The 21,075-nt window shown below is 40.3% G+C and overlaps 1 protein-coding gene across 1 annotated transcript in view; it reads right to left on the bottom strand.

Annotated features, from left to right (window-relative positions):
• Positions 1-17,339, bottom strand: part of LOC128891188 (laminin subunit alpha-1) — a 66,563-nt gene extending 49,224 nt beyond the window's left edge. The window contains exon 1 of the mRNA XM_054150490.1: positions 15,239-17,339. Within this exon, the coding sequence (XP_054006465.1) occupies positions 15,239-17,189 (1,951 nt within the window). The 5' untranslated portion in view covers positions 17,190-17,339. The remainder of the gene's footprint in view (positions 1-15,238) is intronic.
• Positions 17,340-21,075: the final 3,736 nt, after the last annotated feature.

Raw genomic sequence — 21,075 nt, 5'->3', positions numbered from 1 at the left:
TTCTGCAATTAAATTCGTATCTCTTTTATTAGTATATAATTTCTAATAATCGCCGAAAAAGGACTGAAAAGACAAAAAAAAAAATTTCATGGTAAATACACACTATTTCGAAATTCATAAAATCATTTCACTGAAACCAAATAACGTACTCAGTGAAAAAATGAGCAGAATGAACGAACGATTGAATTTCTACTTTCGATTAAATTTTTCGAACCAATATGGAATAAAAAACAATCGTCGCATCAATCACCTTTCGCTTATTCACTACGTCCGATCGATTAATCCAGCGTAGAAGATTAAATCCTCGATAATATCTTTATCGAGGGATTTGTGTTAGTGGAAGAAATGCAATAAGTAGACGCTTTAATAAACGGCAAGTGCTTACATAGATGGTTTTCAAGATCGACGATTAGAGAACAAGTCCACCTGTAAATTACCTGGGTTTTCCGTTTCGCAGGGAATCGTTGATAATGCAATTAATCGTCAGCTGGAATTCAACGGTTATCTGTGTTTATTTAAAAAAAAAGGAAAAAAGAAAGGAACGGAAAAGGAAGAAAAATACTTTGAACGCGACGCGCGTTGGCACGGCACGGTGTTTAATTGCTCACACTTAATTACGTTTGCTCGTCGCGGGCTCGGTGGCTCGATGGGAAATATTGCGATCTTCGACACCATGAGATACACACGTGGAATTATTTATGCGACGCGTATCCGGTTAATTCATGTTTTTACTCTTAGTATCCGCGTCGCGATTGAAAAGAAGACGCAGAGATTGAAAGTGAGCCTCGGCACGGGTTTATAAGTAACTGCAAAAGAATTGGACGCCGGTGAAAAATTTGCAACGTTTATTAATCCGTAGGCATGAAGGAACGCGTGGTGGAATATGCTAGCGTACCGATTTTCAGAAACTTTGAACGATGATACCGAAATCCAGAATTCTAAAGTGAAGGGCATTTTTCTGTGAAAATTCTCGAGAACCTAAATGATTTTGTACTTATTCCATTGCATTACAATTATATAAAATCATAACATGCATTTTCAATTCAAAATGTATGACAAAATTCAATAAAATATGTTTTTTCGTAAAATATATGTTCCAAAGTGTCAGATTCTTTTCGATATTTCCATGTACAAATATAAGAAAATCGGGCAAAAAAAAAAAAGTTTATACAAGAGATCTTACACATTCTTATATGAATAACGCGCTCATTTTTAGAACTGATCATGCATTCTATATTTCACTTACTTCAGTTGGTTAGAGTATGTTTAAGTTATTAACACGTTGAACGCCGCGTCACCCAGACACGGGTGACGGAGCTTTTTTCGCTAAGGAACTTCAACAAATGATTTCAAGGGCTAAGTGTCGATGGAAAATGATCTGGATAGAATTCGTCGAATTTTGACGGGAATACAAAAATGAGTAATACGACAAATGTTAGATTCTACAATTTCTAATTGTCTCGAGACAAAATTTTAGTTCTGTAAACATTTCCATGTGAATCCATGGCAGTAAACGCGTTAAACCAATGGGAAAGTCATGGAAAATTATTTCTAAGATAATCAGTTATTTCTCCAATCGGTGCTCCAGAACATCACATTTAAATAGTACTGTACGCTCAGTATACTAGTTCCACTCTAGAAGAGCGTCATAAACCGCAATTTTCTCTCACATTGTGGCCACATTTCCTGTTCCATATCGTTTCTTTTTCTCTCTGTGTACTATTTACCTGCATATCGTCACGCCTGCTCAAGATAGTCAACCGCTTAGAACACGACGAATAGGGTTGATCTACTCGAGATGTACTCGAGACCTACAATTTCTATAGTAAACAATGCTCAGCCAACTTGTAAAGAAACCATATTTAAACTTGAAAGTTACTACGCAAATTGAGGTTCATTAAAACACCTTTCATGAATAAAGATTCATCTTTAACCCTTTGACTGCGAAGGACATTGTATATACGTACGCTCTCGACAAATAGGCTCAGGGAAATGTTTGTATCGGTTGAATACATTTTTTTAAGATATCAGCTTATAAGGGATGACGAGATAAAACTTCGATATTTACAGTTTATTCGTAGAATGCTTAGTTTTAGAAATAACAATCGAAAAGTTAGAAGTTCGTTGGAAAAATTGAATTTCAGGAAAAAGGTTTTCTAAGTTTTTAATTTTTATCTCTGAAACTAAACGTCACACGAATAAACAATAAATATGAAAAAGTTTCGTTTTGTTATACTCTATAAGGTGATATTTTTAAAAAATTCAATTGTCGTTTTTCTCTTTTAGAAAACACCAATAGGGACGAAGAAGAAAATTATATTATCAATAAAGAGGAGAATCAGAACTGGAATAACATACTGCGCAACGAAGAATATTTACTGTAGGACTTTTTAAAAATATAGAAATATAATTAAAATTAGAAATAAATAACGTACAATTAAACCACGCGCGCAAAATCCACGCTTCGTCAAGCATATTGTACCCTGCGACGCTATTACTGTTCAATGAAGCATAAGCTCTACGTATACGACGTACACATTCTATGTTCACAGTTTAATCACAAGTAATTTCTTACTTCGATTACATTTTTATTTTCAGCGATCAAGCAATCCTTTCAATTATTATTTATACCATCTTACGCGCCTGCCTTCATCTCGCTGCCTCGTATCAACGTATTTTTCGTTTCCATCGCGTTCGTCTGCTCTGCCCCATGGTAAACCGCGATAAGAAAATCTCAAAGCGTACACTGTCCACGGCTAACAGCATCCTCTTAAGTCTCACGTGTGCGTTACCCAGCACGTACCTTGGGAGGGCGCACACATACCACGTAGCGATGTGCAAGCCTCTGGTACGCTCACGTATGCAGATAATATCCAGTCGTGGTATCCGGTGGTGTATCTACATTTTGTTTGCCCCGCACGCACCTGGATTAGAGCGCCACAGCGCTCGCCTGGCGTTACACCTGTTATTGAATAATAACACGTGCGGTCCATCCCGATCCTGGCAGGACCTACGGAAACCTAGGATAGGTCGTTACGTGCACGAGCGGACAGTGGGAAACGCGAAATCTCGAACAGCCGTGAAAAGAAGAACAGGGGGGTTTCTAGTCGTGTTGGATTCCAAGTTACCGGCTAGGAAACGAAACGGTGGTTTTCCGTGATCTTTGCTCCTTTCCGGGATTACAGATCGCCAGGAAAGGCTGCGGACTATTCGCACGAGGAATTCGATCGCGGTTGGATTGCGTCAAGAGCGACAGAGTATAATGTATTCCTGGCTACCTGGCGGATACATGATCGATGCGCTGGCTTCGCACGATATTCATCACAATGCTGGTGCTTGTTTCGTTTTGATTAGATTTACGTTTAGAGAATTGAATCTTCTTGTTTCTTTTTTATAAAGACGTTCTTATCCCAGACCAAGGCTTCTTAAAATGTTTTCATTGGGGCCCCCTTTTATGATCGTGACTTTTTTCGCAGGCCAAAAAAATATAAAACAAAGATATGCAAATATTTCGTGATGATTTATTGATTAGGTAACAGTATACATAAATATCCAAAAGTATAGTTTTAGAATTTGTTTAGAAACATACGAAAGTATGAAGTTACAAAGCTGCATAGAAAATTGTAAAATTGTATTCATCGTAGTTAGAAGAATTATATACGTTTCGTTAAGTGACACCATTCGGATGCTCGATTATTCGAATAATCCCAGTCCTAGTGACCACTTAAACTCCTGACGTAAATTTTTATTGAAATTCTCCTGTCACGTTTCGTCTGTCATGTATTATCCTGAAAGTGCTATCGATTTAGACCGAAGCAACGATGTAAAATAACCCATTTATCGAGCAATAAAAATCGACACTAATCTCATCCTCGTCAGAAATCGATACAATCAGGGATTAGATTGAATTCCGTTTAAACCGGAGCAAAGAAAGAAAAGATATAAACAGCATTATTTCAAGTGTTAGATAAAGATGTACACAGACAGAAAACGAGGGTACGGTTTTAATGGCTGAAATAGGTGGCTAAAGTATCGGCCCTTTGCAACATCAGAATGAAAAAATAGATTTACAGGTATGCAGGTACCGTTAGCGACTTCTAGCCTTCGCTCTCTGTCTTCGATCACGACCATTGTATTACGTGGTCTGGGTACATTGCGCCCTGGACGATGGAAGAATAAACACGGCGATTAAGATATATTAAGACGCGTTTGGCTTCTACGGGGAATTTAAGTAACGTTATTAGTGGTGAAATTTACCGCACGATCGGTACGCCAGATACGAAATAACACGCGTGCCTCCATTCATTCTTTTCTCGAGGGAAAAGTGCGCAACACGCCCCGGCGAAAGAGATAAAACGAGAACACGCGACTCGCAGAGCTACACGATTTCTCCCGCTTAATCGAAACTGATTTACATAATTACAAATGTCAGCGCTGTGGTACGAATCGAGGAGTAACCTGCGTTACGTGAAACAGAATGGAAAATGAGAGGATTCGGCTCAGCGGAGTGATCAACACGCCATTGATAAATCATGTGGTTACGATTCCGTTTGAAAGTATTCTCGACTACTTTCGAATAGGAAACTACTTTTTCTTCTTCGATGTGTAGTCATAAACTTTCGTCCCTGAAAATATGACGCATGTATGTTCGTTTCGATTATCGTGGTGAATATGTTCGAGACCAGGACGTAATTTTTGTAGTAAACACGTACCGTAACGATCAATTTAGTTACTACCAAACAGAATCCATTTAATTTATACATTTCACATAAAGTATCAGGATGTCCGAAAAGTTTCTTTCGCTTCGTTAACAAGTAATACGTGCACGATATTTTATGTTTCGTGTCACATTACTGAATTGTGCACGATTCATTTTGCTGCCTTACTGTCACAACATGAATATCTATGAAATTAGATTGTCTATTTATAGAAACACGACTACATCAAATAATTGAGCGCAACTCGCGAAAGAAACTTTCGGGACAACCTGAATCAGGGAAATACATCATTTCTTTCTTTTTCCTTTCCCCGCAATTGTATTTCGTATTTTAATTATCAATTGAAGTTCATGAAAGTGTTTAAATCGTTGTACGTCTGTAACGACCACTCCTGCCATCCGTGACCCATCCGAAAGGGCCCTGACACGCCGAATTGCAAAACGGGAACCAAGAGCAGAGGAGAGGGGCAAAACGGCGGAAGGAAATTCGCCTTCTCGTGTTTGGCCGGACACGACTGCCGGAGATACCGCGAGATATATACCTACACGGTGCCTGTCGAGCAGTTCAAAGCGGCCGCGACCGAGTTGCGTTGCATCGCCGCAGGCCCATTGCATCGCTGCAACGCCTCGCGCGATGCATTGTATCCTGCAAGCGTGCCGCTCGCCAGGAAAACGAGCCGGGCCTGCGAGGAACCTCCGAGCGCCTCGTTTCTTCCTTCTTTTTCCCTTGCCTCGTTGCACGACTTTCGTGCAAGCCATCCGCGCCCCTTTCTTTCTCATCCTTGTTGTCCGTTCAACACTTTTTACATACAAGTCATTCTTTTACAAGTAGCGGCGATCGACGACGCTTATTTTCCCCTGATTCGTCTGTCAGCCGATCACTGTTGAGGGCAGTTCGTTAGTTTTACAAATGAATCGTTTTCCGGAAGGACTTTCGGATTAATAGGTTTTAGAGAATCTTTTCTTTTCCGACGATACTCGTCCTGGAAGATTCATTTTCAACCTCTTGAAGGATGTGTTTCAAACGGATTTCTATTTATCTAATTCTAATTACTTATCTAATTCTATTTCTATTCTATTTCTATTCTATTTCTATTCTATTTCTACTTCTAATTCTATTTATCTAAGATTAGGAAATTCTTTTTAACGTACAAGTATACTGTTATTGTATTTTAACGTGGTACACTTTTTAATCGTAGGTAACGACAATTTTGTGTCGTTATACCTGAAAAGGTTAAAATATGTTCTGGAACTTTCTAAAAGCCATGGTTCAAACAGAATTTGTTGTAATATATTCTGATATAGATTCGTAATGCAGACTCGCGTAGAAGAATCATTATTTTACACATAATACATAATACACAAGTAACACCTGTCACTGCTCGAAGCGATACACACGCGAGCAATATCGATTCAATTGAATTGCTAATGTGCCAACTAATTTCGAGTCGACGTCTCCAGCGAAAGCAAGATAAATTGCATTTTCCCTGGGTCAACCGCGCATTAACGTAACAGCTAATCATCTACCGTGTGAAAACGGCTACTGCCTCGTGAAAACAGCTGTTATCATGAGATTGCAGACGATATATCAAATTGGAAATTATTGCCCTGTATTTTACTAGAACGTCAAATTTCAATACCAGAATACTTTGTCACGGTATGACACGTCCAACATTGGAAATGAGTGCTATCATACTTTTCTTCTGTTGGTTATAGGAATAAATTCAATTCCTAAGAATAGAATTATTGATTCATTTCTTTTTTAAATTGGTCTCTTAGAAGATTAAATAATTAATTTACTCGACCGACTAAACGTTGTTCTTTTGCTTCGAAGTAATTTCTTCATTCAATAAACGCCACGTGCCTGCAATTTATCGCTATTTAGATGTTTTTCGCGACGATTAGTCATATCATTAGTCGGAGATTAGTGCAACTATTTTCTGATATTTTGAACCACTCAAGGAATATTTTTATTTGCGAAACATATTATTTGTCAAACTTGATAGAAAAAATATCAGACTTATTCGTTATACAAAATTTGGATTTATAATAGCCGATATACGATAGCTAACGTTTACATAGACCTTTACTCCAAAAAGACGTCAGTGAATAACATTCTACATTGCCAGTAAATGTCACTGTAATATTATTAATATAATTCCATTTATCAGATTCCAAATAACTCGAGGCATGTACCTACAGAATATACGTCTATCGGTAATCAATGTTATAAACGTTTAGCGTTTCTAACGTTATTCAATTTCTTCTACATGCCTATTCGCGAAGAGATGAATGTCCCACTTTCACGGGATATCCTGTATAAGCAGTCCGAGGGTCCCAACTATTGTACATGCGTTATTCCATTTCTGTTCATGCTATTGTATAAATGATGTTTTTTCTCTTTCTAGAGGCTAGGAACTAGACACTTCGTTCGCACTTTCGAACCTGTGCAGCTAAATCAGATTGAGCGTAAAATAGTCTATCTGTCACGCCCAACTGTCATTGTTACACGATAACTCAACGTATACAATGGAAAAGTGTTAAAGACAGCGCTATGAATTAGGTTCAAGACACGAACATGATTTCTCTGGAGTTGTTAAATGTTTACGAATGATTGCACATGAATCGCACGAATGTTGGTCCTACAATTCTGATCCAATCGTAACCGAATATAGTAGTTAACTATTGGTTTCTACGAGATACGATGAATCGAAATAACATTATACATAGAAATGAAGGATTACTAGTTTAAAGCACGTATCAAGCTCGTTTTCAAAGATTTCTGGATGCTTTGGACTGGTAAATCATAACTGTCGTTTACTATTTTAATACGCACGTAACGAAGTTATTCCGATCCGTTTGCTTTCACTAACGAAGAAACTCCTTTATGACAGGGAGCAGTATAGGTAGTAAGAAGTCGTTTTATTATTTAATAAGCAGAGTATTTGCTGCTTCGGTGCCTTGTTGTCTTATATCTGATATACGTATCGCATCTGCGGTTATTTAACTCGGAATTGTGAAATTAAATGTATGCGAACATTAAGAATAGTTTGAATGTTAAACGTAATTACAGTCTCAAAATTACGAAATATGTTTCGAAATATCAGCGTTGTAAATATGTATCGCATAAAGTAAACAAAATTTCCATAATTCTTTCATAACCAGGAATTTCAGAACTGCGAATATGTCAAGAAATAGGTTATAGCATAGACAAGCCTCGTTTCATTGTTGCCCCATTTCGGACTGGATGTATCGTTTGGATAAACAGCCCGAATAAATCGAGACCTGGGGAAGAAAAATGAAAAGAAAGAATTTTGAATGGACTCTTGTAGTTTCTTCGTGTTTTCGTTATACGTTTGTCACTCGTCAGTTAATGCAACTATCGCTACCAAACATCGACGCTAACGATGGCGACAACAAAAACTTTTGATACAAAGAGCGAGGCTCCATCATTTTCCTAAAACGAGAATAACGCCTGTAAGAATGAAACACGTCAACGCAAATTATAAACAAACGACCGGTCATTCCTCCGAATTCGTTTACGAGCGCCTGCGTTCGCACGCACCAAGGCCAAGGCACTTGCCAAAAAACCAAAACATAGCAACGGCACGCGGTTCGAACCTCCGCGTCGCGCTAGTTCGTTGACCCCGATTTAAATGATCGTCGATGAACTCGTACCATTACAAACCGAAGTACGTACATCATTTTCGACCGAGCGTAAGAGAATTACCTCAGAGAATTTTGCCCATCTTTGGTTGGAAGCGTACCGCGGAAGCGACCGACAATCTCGGCAGTTCTGCGGAGTGTTTCCGAGACTTCTGACAAATCTGCGTGTCCCGGGCGCGCGAGGAGAAAGCAACGAGCACCGGCGCCGTCGCTCGACTGGTTAATCAAGCCGTAAATCACATTTTCACAAGAGTCCCGTTGTACCTGTTGCGCGGGGCGCCCTTCTCGCTGAAAAGGTTACGGGAGGAAGCGATGAAATACTGCGTGCAAGGATCTCGCGCGCGAGAAACGCGGCCGGGAACGGAACAAGAGGAGAGGCCGGACACCTTTGATGTGTGCGTGCAAGGTTTGAGTAAACCGGCGATGAGTTACAACGTGAAATAAGAGTAAATAAAGGTGGCATAGCCAGGGTGAAGGGTTCGAGGTAGTGGTATTATCGTTGTAAATTACTTTTATCGTAGGTGCTGGCACGTTTGACGGGCTTGACGTGTATCGTCAGTAAGAATGCGGAGGGATTGAATTATTCAAAGGTGTTTGAAATGTACCTCGGATGGGAGTACCGTTGGGAAATCACGTTATTGATAACAGAGGTCGAACCAAATTTTATTCGAACGCAGCGAGACCTTGGTTAACCGGGATTATTGAGACAGAAACGGCTCGGATAAATCGAGACCTGGGGAAGAAATATGGAAAGAAATATGGAAAGAAAGAATTTCGAATGGACTCTTGTAGTTTCTTCGTGTTTTCGTTATACGTTTGTCATTTGTCAGTTAATGCAACTATCGCTACCAAACGTTGACGCTAATTATGGCGAGAAGAAAAACTCTGATACAAAGAGCGAAGTTTCATCATTTTACTGAAACGAAAAAAAAATGAAACGGTGAATAAATTTTTATTTTGCTGGAATATTTATTATTATACTATAATTTGCTGTATTTCATTGTGTATCTATATCAAGAATTGCGTTTCATCTTGCTTAATTATAGAGAATAATCCATCATCATACAGCATTACACATGGTCCATAGACCAAATTATTCTGCTGTATTTTGCTGGAACGTTTTGTATTAGACTATAATTTGCTGTGTCATACCGTGTATCCATATCAAGAATTACGTCCTATCTTGCTGCATTATGCTACGAGGCTACGTGTAAAGCTGTATGATGGCGGAGCGTTCTGTATTTTGCAATATTCTGCTGTATTTTGTTGGAATGTTTTGTGTTAGACTTAGTAATTAGTAATTAGTAAAATCATGGAAAATGTTGTAATTCAAGGACTTTTACGTCGCCACTGGAAGCAAGAGTTTCAAAAGAACTGAAAGCAGCGAAGAAAATATTGTATTCGGTATGTTTAAACTCTTGCTTCCAGTAGCGACATAAAAGTACTCGAATCTCGAGATTTACCATGACTTTACTAAAACGAACAAAAATTAAACGATCAATAAATTAACGTAGCTGAACGTAGCTGATAATTAAATATGAACGCGTTTCTCGAAAGCTACGAAATGATAGGTAACGCTTGCGTATAAACTAATATTAATGACTTGAAAAAATTGCATAACTCGAAACAACGTGAAAAAACTCACGAAGTTTTGGTTCGCTCTGAATGTCTTTCAAACCACACGTTTAATCGATCATGGTAGAAATGGATAGAAATAAATGTCGGTTGGTTTAGCGTCGAACCCTACAACAGTATTCAGGTATTCGTGTCCTGTCGCTTTCGATAAACGTCGCAGCATAAATTCCTAAACAACGACCGATCATTGCTACATGCTTGTATCGGCATCCTAGATCGTCGTCGATCGGAATGCTAATAAAGGTTTGCACGCAGTGCGCTAATAAAGAGCGCGTTATAAGGCCTTCCTCGAAGGCCGGTTCACGTGGACGGGCCACCCTTCGTGTGCCTGGCCACGCACGATTATGGATCTTCACGCGCAATTCGCACAGCCTACGTACTCCTATCCGTAGCCCTGTGATTCAATCCACGGCGACACCGATGCTTTTCTCGCGCGATCCACAATTATCGATCTAAGCATAGTTCCGCGCGTACTAAGCCATCACCTTGAATAATGATCGCGTTCTCTACAGGGGTTTTCGTGAACGTTCAACGGCTCGGCGCCGGTCTTCGCGACGAGGAAGCAGTTGAAAGTGATGTCTGCATCGCACTACGTGTGTTCCTTTGTGCGTAGAAATTATTAATTACCTTTGAGTAGGTTTATCTTTGACGGTGCAGCTTGTGCCATCATTTTTCATAACAGATTCTCGAGCTTCTATCGTTCAACTTAACGGTAAAACTTACTATGAGGAAGTCTCTGCTAGTGGTTTCGTATTACTTACTTTAAACATTGGTACGATGGACACGAGTACATGTTTAGCTGGAAGTTAATGTTATGCTCCCACCGAATATTATTTTAACCTATTTAGGGATATCGACACGCATGTGTACGTTTGCTTTTAGATAAAAAGCTTACGGTCGCAATACCTTTTTGGGTTTAAAAATATATCGCATTAAAGCGAGACAGCATAATTCTATGTGCAGCAATTACAATACAGCAATTACAATACAGCAATTACGTATCGACTATTATGCTGTTAATGATGTTTGGTATTCAGTGTATGATTAATAGAAATACTTTTATGATTGTCAGTGTGCTTCCATTTTTATTGTATTAGACTGTAATTTCTTCAAAAATGTTGACACCAACTGAAATCCTAATTATTACAATGTATACTTTTATCGACAAGGATCTCGTGGCATTAATCATGCAAGATGGCTTGAAAAAATGGTCTGTACTATTTAAAATTGTTCTAACGCGACGTTCACAGTAACAGTTATATCCTTATTCCTGTCTGAATCCACGCCTACACTATTTCGTTTGGAAACGGAATCGCTCCGACTAAATAGTTTTGCAATTTTAATACGCTAAAGCAACCACGACGCATTTAATTATAGATCTTCCTACAGTAACTGCACCAGTACGTCGGCGTCGTACCGTACTCTATCACGCAGTACAAATAACAGCATCAATTTCAATATCTATTACAAGATAACATCTCCGCTGTCCAAGAAGATAGATGGAAGACTTTGTATTCTACTATACAATTTCTAGTATCTGTTACGTGACAGCAACTCAAAGACATACGAGCGAATGTGGTTGATTAGAAACTTATCTTCTCAGTTATAGAAATGTGTTATACAAATTCAAAGGGAAAGCTAGTGCTGTATTTATGACCTAGAGCACAGACATCGTACGTCCATTTTTAATATTTCCGAGAAAAACAAGTTTCACGATTTAACGACACTTTGAAATTGAAGAAATAATTTCAGCATTTTATCAAGCACTAAATAATTATTTTACATATAAAAGCCGTACGAATATTCTGACACGATGAACAAAAATAATTTTCATGTCAAATTTACACAGCAGAGGAGGGTGTGGTATTTACGTGAAATAACGAAACTGCAAAAATATATTTGTAACATGGAAAAATGTATATTTTAGAAAAATTGAATGGACAATATATGTGTGTTGTAACGTTGATGTCACGCAATAAAAACAATTGCAATCACATTGATATTCAGCATAAAGTGGTACTCCAGAAACACAACCCAAGAGAGTAAAAAACATAACAGACTATTAAATTCTAGAAAAAGAACAGAAACAGTTTTAACCTATTCATGTACAGTAATCCCAAAAGTAAGACAGTTTGCTAATTATACAATAAGAAATGTTAAGATAAACAGTACTTTGATATAACATTTTATTTGTAAAACAAAAGTAAAATATGCATGGCCGAGTCCACTCGTGTTAGAAGTTAGAAGAATCTGACTACTTTATGGATCAAATTTATTTCGAGGGCCTAACTTTTCGTCTTCTTCCAGAAAATTATTATCAGATGCACGCGATAGATGTAAAAGTATCGATAGCAATCGATGGTATCGTTGCATCGATCCAAATGGAAAATTTAATGAATATCGGCTAAGAGGGACGGGCGTCAATTAAAAGACGCGTTATGAGGATCAAGATTCACGTCAGGGCCACCCTGGACGAGCATTTCCACGCACGATCACGGAGGATCGAGTTCAGCCCGATTATGTTATACGTTCTTGTGATTGATACCGGTCATTAACCGCATTCGTGATGTAATTAATGGGAATTCTTGGCGGTGTGCATGCAACGCGACCAAAAAGCTACTAAAGTAATGACACAGCGTAAAAATATTTTAATAACAACGACGTTAGCGGTTGCCGAGGATCTAGGAAAGCTTAAAATGGCTTTCGAAGTTACTGTGATATCAATAATGGAAAGCAAAGATATTTCGACAAAAATTTGCCAAACAAATGCTACGAAAAAATTGCTTCGACTTCTTTTTATCTTTCTGTATTAGTCCATCTTCTTATTATTAATATTTCTCTATAAATACGATGAATATAGATAACATCGAATATAATATCAAAATTCGTATTCTTATTCGGTATTATATTCTTTTAATGTCCTCGTCGTTTTTAACTATATGAAAAAAAATGTTTGAATGTTATCATAATGTTTGAAGTTTGTACGATCACGAAGGGTTAATTTTGTACCGCAACGTCGACCTCGAATAATCTTGAATAGAAAAGTCACAACAGTTTAACGAAAACGAGAAGCGAGAGCAGTAAGACTGTACATTTACGTAAATTTCGAATCATACTTTTGGACATGTCTGTCTCGAGATAAGGACCTCAAAATGTTTGAAATAATTCAATTATTACTCGCGATATGCTTAATCCCATCTCTACTCGCAGTTTCACACTATTCCATCGCGAACTTTCGCTACGGCATCACGCACTTTTCTGCGTGCGAATGCACGCGTACATCTGCTGGCACGTTGATATGTCGATATTTTTAGTTTCTCCGTCGTTTTTCAATGGATCGAGGTACGTGCCTACGCAAATGCCTTGCACGGAAACGTTCCTACAACCTTAGCGTTCAGACGTTTCTTCTGGTTGCTTGTTCGATTTCTGCTAATACGGTTCCGTAGTCTTTGCTGAATTTCTCACGCGATATGCAAATAATTAGGGACAATTAATCTTATTGAAACCAATTATATATATATCTATATATATATATAATTGGTATACATAAATATTATATTGTCATTTTTCATATTGCGTCGAGTTATTTGATTTCAACTTTCGATTTTGCGTGTTATTCTATATATACAATAATTGTATATTTAATTTCTAATGAGTTGTACAAAATTACTTAGACGTTACTGTTAACAATCTCCTTTCTGGCTTATAAAAATATGAAACACACACGTAAGTTACAATGTTCATTGAGCACGGAAAATTGTCTAGTAATATATGTCCAAATGCAACAGGTCACGATGTAATTCTAACATTTCAACGAAACAGGGACCGCAATAGATAAAAAACAATCACCGTATAAATTGTTGAAGCAGGAAGGCGTCCTTGTTGCAAGTGCTGTCTGACACGAGAGTCGTTTCACAGAGAAGATGGAATCATATAAACACGGGGTTGGTAAGATTGACCGTCACGGTCGGACGATTCTTTCGTTCGCGATGCTTTCGACGATTGACAAGAAAACGGAAGTAGAACCGAGCGCCCTGTCGTGTTAGGTCGATCAGAGATTCGACCTTCGTCCTCCGCGAAGAAGTTGAGGAGCCTCGGACGCTCATTAACCGAGCGATGTTTCGTCGACGTGCTTTTTCTAGGAGTAAACCGCGCGGCCATAAATTGCAATCAACGTTGGGGGACGCTCTTGCGGTGTTTTATACCTTCAGCGAATTTCGCGACCCCCCACTGACGTAGGAAAAAGCGTAATTAAGGTCTGGTTACCGAAGAGTTTCGTGAGCAACGTGGTACACGCGATTTTCTCCGTCCAGTCACGAGTATTTTCCGTGTTTCCAAGAACTGTATTCTTCGGTCTAACGATCTCCCACTATTCTTATTTATTTTTGCACGCGATAAGCATGCTTTATTGCTTGTATTGTTTGGACTTGATTTATTCAATGCATACGCAAGAACTATTTTAGTATAAAATAAATTAAACGATCGATAAATTAATGTAGCTAAGAATCGAATGTGAAAGATCTTTCGAAAAGTTACAAAACGATACATAACACTTGCGTATAAAGTAATTTTAATGACTTCAAAAAATTGCACGAACTGAAACATCGTAAAAAAACGTACAAACTTTTTATTCGCCCTAATATATATGTTCAATTACATTTTAAATAAAGTACACGTGATTGTAATTAAACATGATCGAATGTGTCCACTACGCCACGTTGACAGGGATATTTTATTATTAACAACAAAACCCGGAAGCCTCTTTTATGAAACCCTTTACTTCATACTCTTTCCACGTGCCGCCTGCTCATATATTTTTCTCGAAATCTCTGTATACACGCCATGTTTTACTTTGCTTTCTCGCGCAATTTCAATAAGAATACTTCAAGATAATCTGCATTTTCACCAAATTTCCGTCAGCATAAATTTATTCTACATACATAACCACCAACAAAACTTGCTAGACTTACGATGTCCCCTCATAGGGGACATCCGAGTGCGAAGAGTTAAATGCTGAGTGTGCAAATATTATTTTATCCCACAGTATATTTAGCCATATCGATCTCGAATTCTGTTATATATCGTGTATAAAAGGCATACTGATAAATATAAACGGAAAATACACGACACGGAATTTGTACAGTGACACGATACAAGCTCGCATAAATTAGCGAGCACGAATCCCACTCTTTACCCCGCGTTTATTAGTCTCTCACTCACCGTATTTGAGCCCGTGCCACTTCGAAGCGGGCTCCTGATATTTCGGATAAGTCGGGAAGAAGTGTCTGGACGGCTGTCTCGACGACGAAGGACACGGCTTGTAAACAACCATGCATCGTACGCACTTCCGGTTCGCGGGTGGAACCGCTGGGACAGGATAAGCTGGCTGTATGTGAACGTACGCCATGGGGGTGACGGGTTGCGGCGAATAGTAATTCATGTATCTCTTTCGGCGAACAGCGATTCGCCTCTCACGCTGAGAAGCAGCCACGCGAGGGAACAAGGACGACCCGTCGTCGCTCGATCCTGTCTCCACACGTTTTACACCATTTTCGATATCCGACGACACGTCCGAACCGACTCGTTCATTCACAAACTTCCCAGCGTCCGTTAACTCTTCTCTTGTAGTCAACCGTTCGCCAATCAATGGCGAGACATCCGACACTCTTTCCTCGATCGTTTCGCTTCTGGGAAGAAACGAAAAGAGAAATTCCGTTTTACTTCGACGACCGAGACGATCCCTCATCTCGTATCTGTTCATCTTCCCGTCACTTTCGGTGGATTCCACGTCGATCGGGCGAAAATTCGCGGAAAGATCGCTGCCCTCGGGCGACGAATCACGAGATCTCGTTTCGCGTCTTCCTCTTTCAAGGACCTTTCCGTGATCCCGTTCTCTCGACCGGTCGTTACGGCTTCCGAACGCTTCCAACAGCTTTGCGGAAGATCGAGCCGGTCTATGATCCTCGTGAAAAAAAGGATGGAGATCCTTCGTCGTTCCATCGACGCGCCGCGCGGTTCCTGATCTCGCCAGAGGAGATTCGAAGGACGAGACTAATTTAACGTTTCGCTTTCTGCTCGAGCTTTCCTCTCCGTCTAAATTTTTATCAGACTTTCGAAGAGAAGTTTCGAGAACCAGGACTTTCGCCAGGTCGAAGAATCGACCGGAACTTTGGATATCATCGACGGATCCCTTCGAGAATCCTGAGTCGCGAGTCTCGGTGACACTATGGTCGATTAACTCGGCCTCTTCGATCTCACTTGTTAATTCCCGGGGATTGAAAATTTCAGAAGATAAATGATACGTCTGCGTCAGATCACCCAGTCTCCCGACATTCTGTTCTGTGTTGCCATAGTCCCCGGCATCGTTTCCTATCGAATAACGCTCGAAAGGAACCAGTCTGCTGTTCGTCTCTATCAACTTGCTCCCTTCGATATTATTTTCACTCCCAAGTTCCTCATCGTTGATCGTAAATAAATTCGAGTCTACGTCGACGGAGTAGCTTCGCCTCGAATTCTCCTCGACTTCATTCATCGGTTCTCCATTCACGTCCCGCGAGAAATTCTCCTTTACGACACTCCCTTCACCAACTCCCGTACCATTCAACGCGCCACGAGTCCCGCCATCCTCGTTCAAAAACTGATTTTCATCTCGTCCCATCCCACCTTCTACGCGCCCGAACACCGTGGACGTCTCGTCGCGCACTTCATTCCGCGGCGATTTCGAATCGCTCTCTTTCCCAAACCGCCGATAATCCTCCGAACGTTCGCTCTTCTCCCGATCGGTCGGAAGCGACGTTTCCACCGAATAATCGGGCCCATCGTCCCCGTCGGATTCGACATTTCTCCATTCGGAATAAACCCCGTTGAACGCTCCTGTTGAACGTGGATCCTGCCGCGACCCGACCGTCACTGGACCGTCGTCCAGCGTGTTCACCTTTTTCGTGTCTGCTTGTTGGATCCGCGGAGATCGAGATGACGCGACGGTCACGACGAAATAGTCCCTGAGCAGAGAGCTCGAGTCCCTCGAGATCGGATCGATCCCGTTGACGTGCTGCGACGCGGAGGCAGACGACTCGTCGCCGTCCGAGTCGAACCTGCATCCCAGCAAAAATAGGGCCCCTAGTCCGAGGGCCAGGACGCCCCGGGTCCAGATTGACCTTCCGAGGTACATTTCTACCCCATGCTCAGAGGAAGGACTGGCTCGTTCGTTCGCGCTCTCATCTCCTGGGTAAAGCACTCGACGGATTTTCTTTTCTAGGCCCTTGGTTTCACTCGGCGGAACCGACACGACCGCTTTCACCGTGGATTCGTTTCGAAAGCTCTGATCAAGTTTCCGAAAGCTCGACGAGTCAAATACTCGAGTCCTCCGAAGTTGTCGGACTATTCTGTGTCCTGAATGTGTCTCGTGTCTCCTGTCTCGTTCGAGTACAGAATCACTCGGCGGAGGATCGATTAGAATTCTGCCACGTCTTTTTCTCCCCGGAGGAATGATCGAGGGTGCATCGTTTGATTTTTGTCACGTTTACGTCTCCCGATAAAGAGAACGCGAGGGAATTGTACCTCTACCGATTTTCAGAATCGATGGCGTTCAAAGATTCCGGGAACTACCTAAGCTCTCGCCATCGACCAGCTGAGAGAGCTTTGATCTTCTCGTGGAATCGTTAAACTTTCACCTACGACTCGTACGAGTCAGCGGAGTACAGAATCACTTCGCGAAGATGTGCTCAAAATCCCAGCAAGTTGTTTACTTCCTGGACCTGAACTGGTTCTAGTTCATTTCTATTCGAGATTTGGTCTCCGACTTCGTTCAACCGTCATCTCCTGGAAAAGGACGCGAGGAAGTTTGGCTTGTAGGGCTCGTATACGTGTAAATATTGTTTGGGAAGCCAGGAAGCCTCGACGAATTCAATGATTCCAATATTTGAAGGTCTTCCGGTGATACAGAACGACTACCACCTACGTCTCGAAGGAGCTAAGCACAAAAAGATCGCTCAGCGAAGGCTCGCTTGGAACTCTGGCCGGCTCCTCTTTCGAACAACTGGATCAGTTTACTTCTCATCGAGGTTCGCAACACAATTTCCGTTACTCTTACGCCGTACTTGAATCTCTGCGCCTCAGAAGGAGCAGCTCCGCAAGAACGATCGCTGGACCACAATTCGAGCAACCACCGCGAATTAATCCGACGCGGGCTCGGTAACCGCCGACACGAATGGTAAATCACTCTGGTTTTTTACACTCCCCCGGAAAGGAGGCTCTCGAGGATCTGCAAGATCTCGTTCCAGGCTCCGTTGTTTTTCCGTCGACGAATTCACTCGAGTGAGAATTCAGTCCTCGGACGATTTTCACTGGCGTTCCGGATTCACCGGACGGACCGTTCGTACTTAACGAGAGGATGGATGGAGGATTCATCGGGACGAAAAGTCCTTCGGCTCGGTAGGGATCGGTGGACGGATCGCGAAGGGAACGAGTATGGCGGAAGAGAAAAAGAAGGTTCACCGAGCGGAGAACTCGTCCGGGCGATCGACGAACCGCCAATTCCCCGAGGTTACAGCATCGAGGCGGCTCGACGGCTGGAAATGTCCGGAAAAAAAAAAAGATCGGATAAAAAGTCGAGCACACGTGGACCACGACGAGAAGTGAATATGTACCGGCGTCGACGGCGGCCCGAGAGACACTGACTTGCTACCATTACCATTAGCTGCCTTTGCCCTCTCCCCTCTTCCTCGTCTTCTTCGTTCGTGGCTCGCTTCCTTCTCCTTCCTGCGGGAAACCCGAATCTCCGACGTGCTCGCTATGCAGGGCACGTGGGTGTTGCGCGACTGGCTCCGGGACCAAGGATATGTCGCGGGAGGTGCTCCCGTTTCCGATCTCCTTCCTGTTTCGCGCGTGTTCGTCGCTCGCTGGCCCGCGGTGCAGGATATCGCATTGCGATTTAGGCTACGTTATTTCATCGGTATCGTCGACGTGAAATCCGATCAGACGGGATATAGCTGCTTCGTAAAAGGAAAATAAAAATGAAATGGGAAAATTGTTTCATCGGTTTCGTCTATGTAAAGTACAATCAAAAAGGAGCTAATTAAGAAGCTCCTAATACGAAACCGTGTCTCCCACTTAATGTTGAATCGCTCGTTGCGAAACCTAATATCGCAGTTTTTCTATGTACTTTTCTATGTACATTTCTTCAAAGAACGTAAACTGCGGATATAATGTACACGTAAACTGTATTATACATACTACTGTATACATATATGAACCTTATATGAGATTCTCGAATAATAAAAAATAAAAAGAAAGGTCATAGGTCTGCTTAGCGAAAACAGGTATTAGAGAAAGAATGGTCCTTTTAACAAGATATCGAAGGCTGGGCAAGAAAATCACAAATACTTCATTGATTAAACAACATTGAAATTGAAATTAATTCAAGACGGACTGAAAGTATGTATTATTCGTTTCGTTTATATGTTACAGATTTATCTTGTTTATTTCGATAGGATACAGAAGATTCCAACTCTACTATTGCGTGACTTTTGAAATTGTTAAAGTCTTATGGAAGATACGTATTTATCATTTAATCTCTTTAAGAATGACCTTAAAAGTTTTTATTGGTTTTTCCAAGCACTTTTCACGCTCAGTTAATCTCCGCTTTACTCTTTGTCTTTGCTCGTCCTTCAGAATGACGTCCATCGAGGAAGTGTTCTCTGACATTCAGTTTTATCGCCTTGCCGCTATAACCCAACCTGATACTAAACATAAATTTAAAGTCGATGGTAAAAACCGACAGGAAGTGAATTTACACGGCCATCAATTTTAATAAAAGCGAGCAAAACAGATCAGTCAGAGTCAGCTATGTTAAGATAGTTGATATTTGATAGCGATTGACATCCGTACACCATGCATTTTTAATCTGAATTTTCTTGAAAATACACTCTTGCATAGAAAGACATTACTCTTCACTTTTGACTGATTTTTTAACAAAGAATCATTACTCATTTGCTTTATCATAAATCACGTCCTGTCCTCTGCTCCATTTTAATAGCATTAAGATAAATATTACATCGTGTGACTTCAGAATCTGAGACAGTTATTTTCCTTTTCGTAATACAATTGCACAGCTTATTACAATTTATTTTCCCCTGGCTATTTCGTGTATGAATACATCAAATTACCTAAACTGATCAACTGCATTTAAAAAAAATAATATAATGTACTTTCTTTTCACACTATTTTATTTTTAATTAAGACACCGAAACATAAATATCCTGGTATTCGATTTAGTATAAAAAATTCATAAAAAATATGATCATGTAATTATTTCTAATAGCGTGCGTCGAGAAGTATACACTTCTATTCATTTTATGACTCAATGATAATGTAATAGATTGGTAACGAAACGAAGAATTTCAAAAGTAGTTTTTGATTCGTATACATAAAATTCCGTTCAAAGTATAATATTCTAACATTTCAAAATAAAAATGCACCGTGAAGGATTTATTGCGTTGCAAATACACTTGCAGAATGGAAAGATAAATTTCAAACCCGTTATGTAAATTAAAGCCCGAGTCCATCTGTTCAGTTTTTGTACTTTTCTTTTCCGTTTAAATTTTTCTGCTGTGAATCGATAACATTACGACTTTTGCAGTAAAAAATCTGTGCTTTGTCCTACATTTGCAGTGGCCTGTACCATAGCAAGCATTGACGAACACACCTGTCCTTGTCATAGTTAGCAAACACAACGTCTTCTTATCTAACGACTAAACAATCGATAAGAAGGCACTGCAGAACTAGCTGTGGCCTACTTTCGTAATATCAACACCAAACGTTGTAAACGTAACATTTATTTATAGTACATATGTTTCTTGACTAATTATAGAGTCCTTGCAATCGGCTTAGAATTAAAACGCAAGTTCGTTTACTTTCACAAATTATATTTGCTTCATCTTGACCACTAGTTGTAGAGACAATTAACTGCAGCAATAGAAATCACAGATTTAGATGTTTCTAATTTAATAGAAACAGAAAATTTACAAACGAATACATATAATTTACTTTTTGAACGG

This window comes from Hylaeus anthracinus, unplaced genomic scaffold (genome assembly GCF_026225885.1).
Source record: "Hylaeus anthracinus isolate JK02 unplaced genomic scaffold, UHH_iyHylAnth1.0_haploid 12001, whole genome shotgun sequence".
Taxonomy (NCBI): Eukaryota; Metazoa; Arthropoda; class Insecta; order Hymenoptera; family Colletidae; genus Hylaeus; species Hylaeus anthracinus.
Note: the sequence above shows the minus strand (reverse complement) of the source record. Positions and strands in the feature narration are given on the sequence as shown.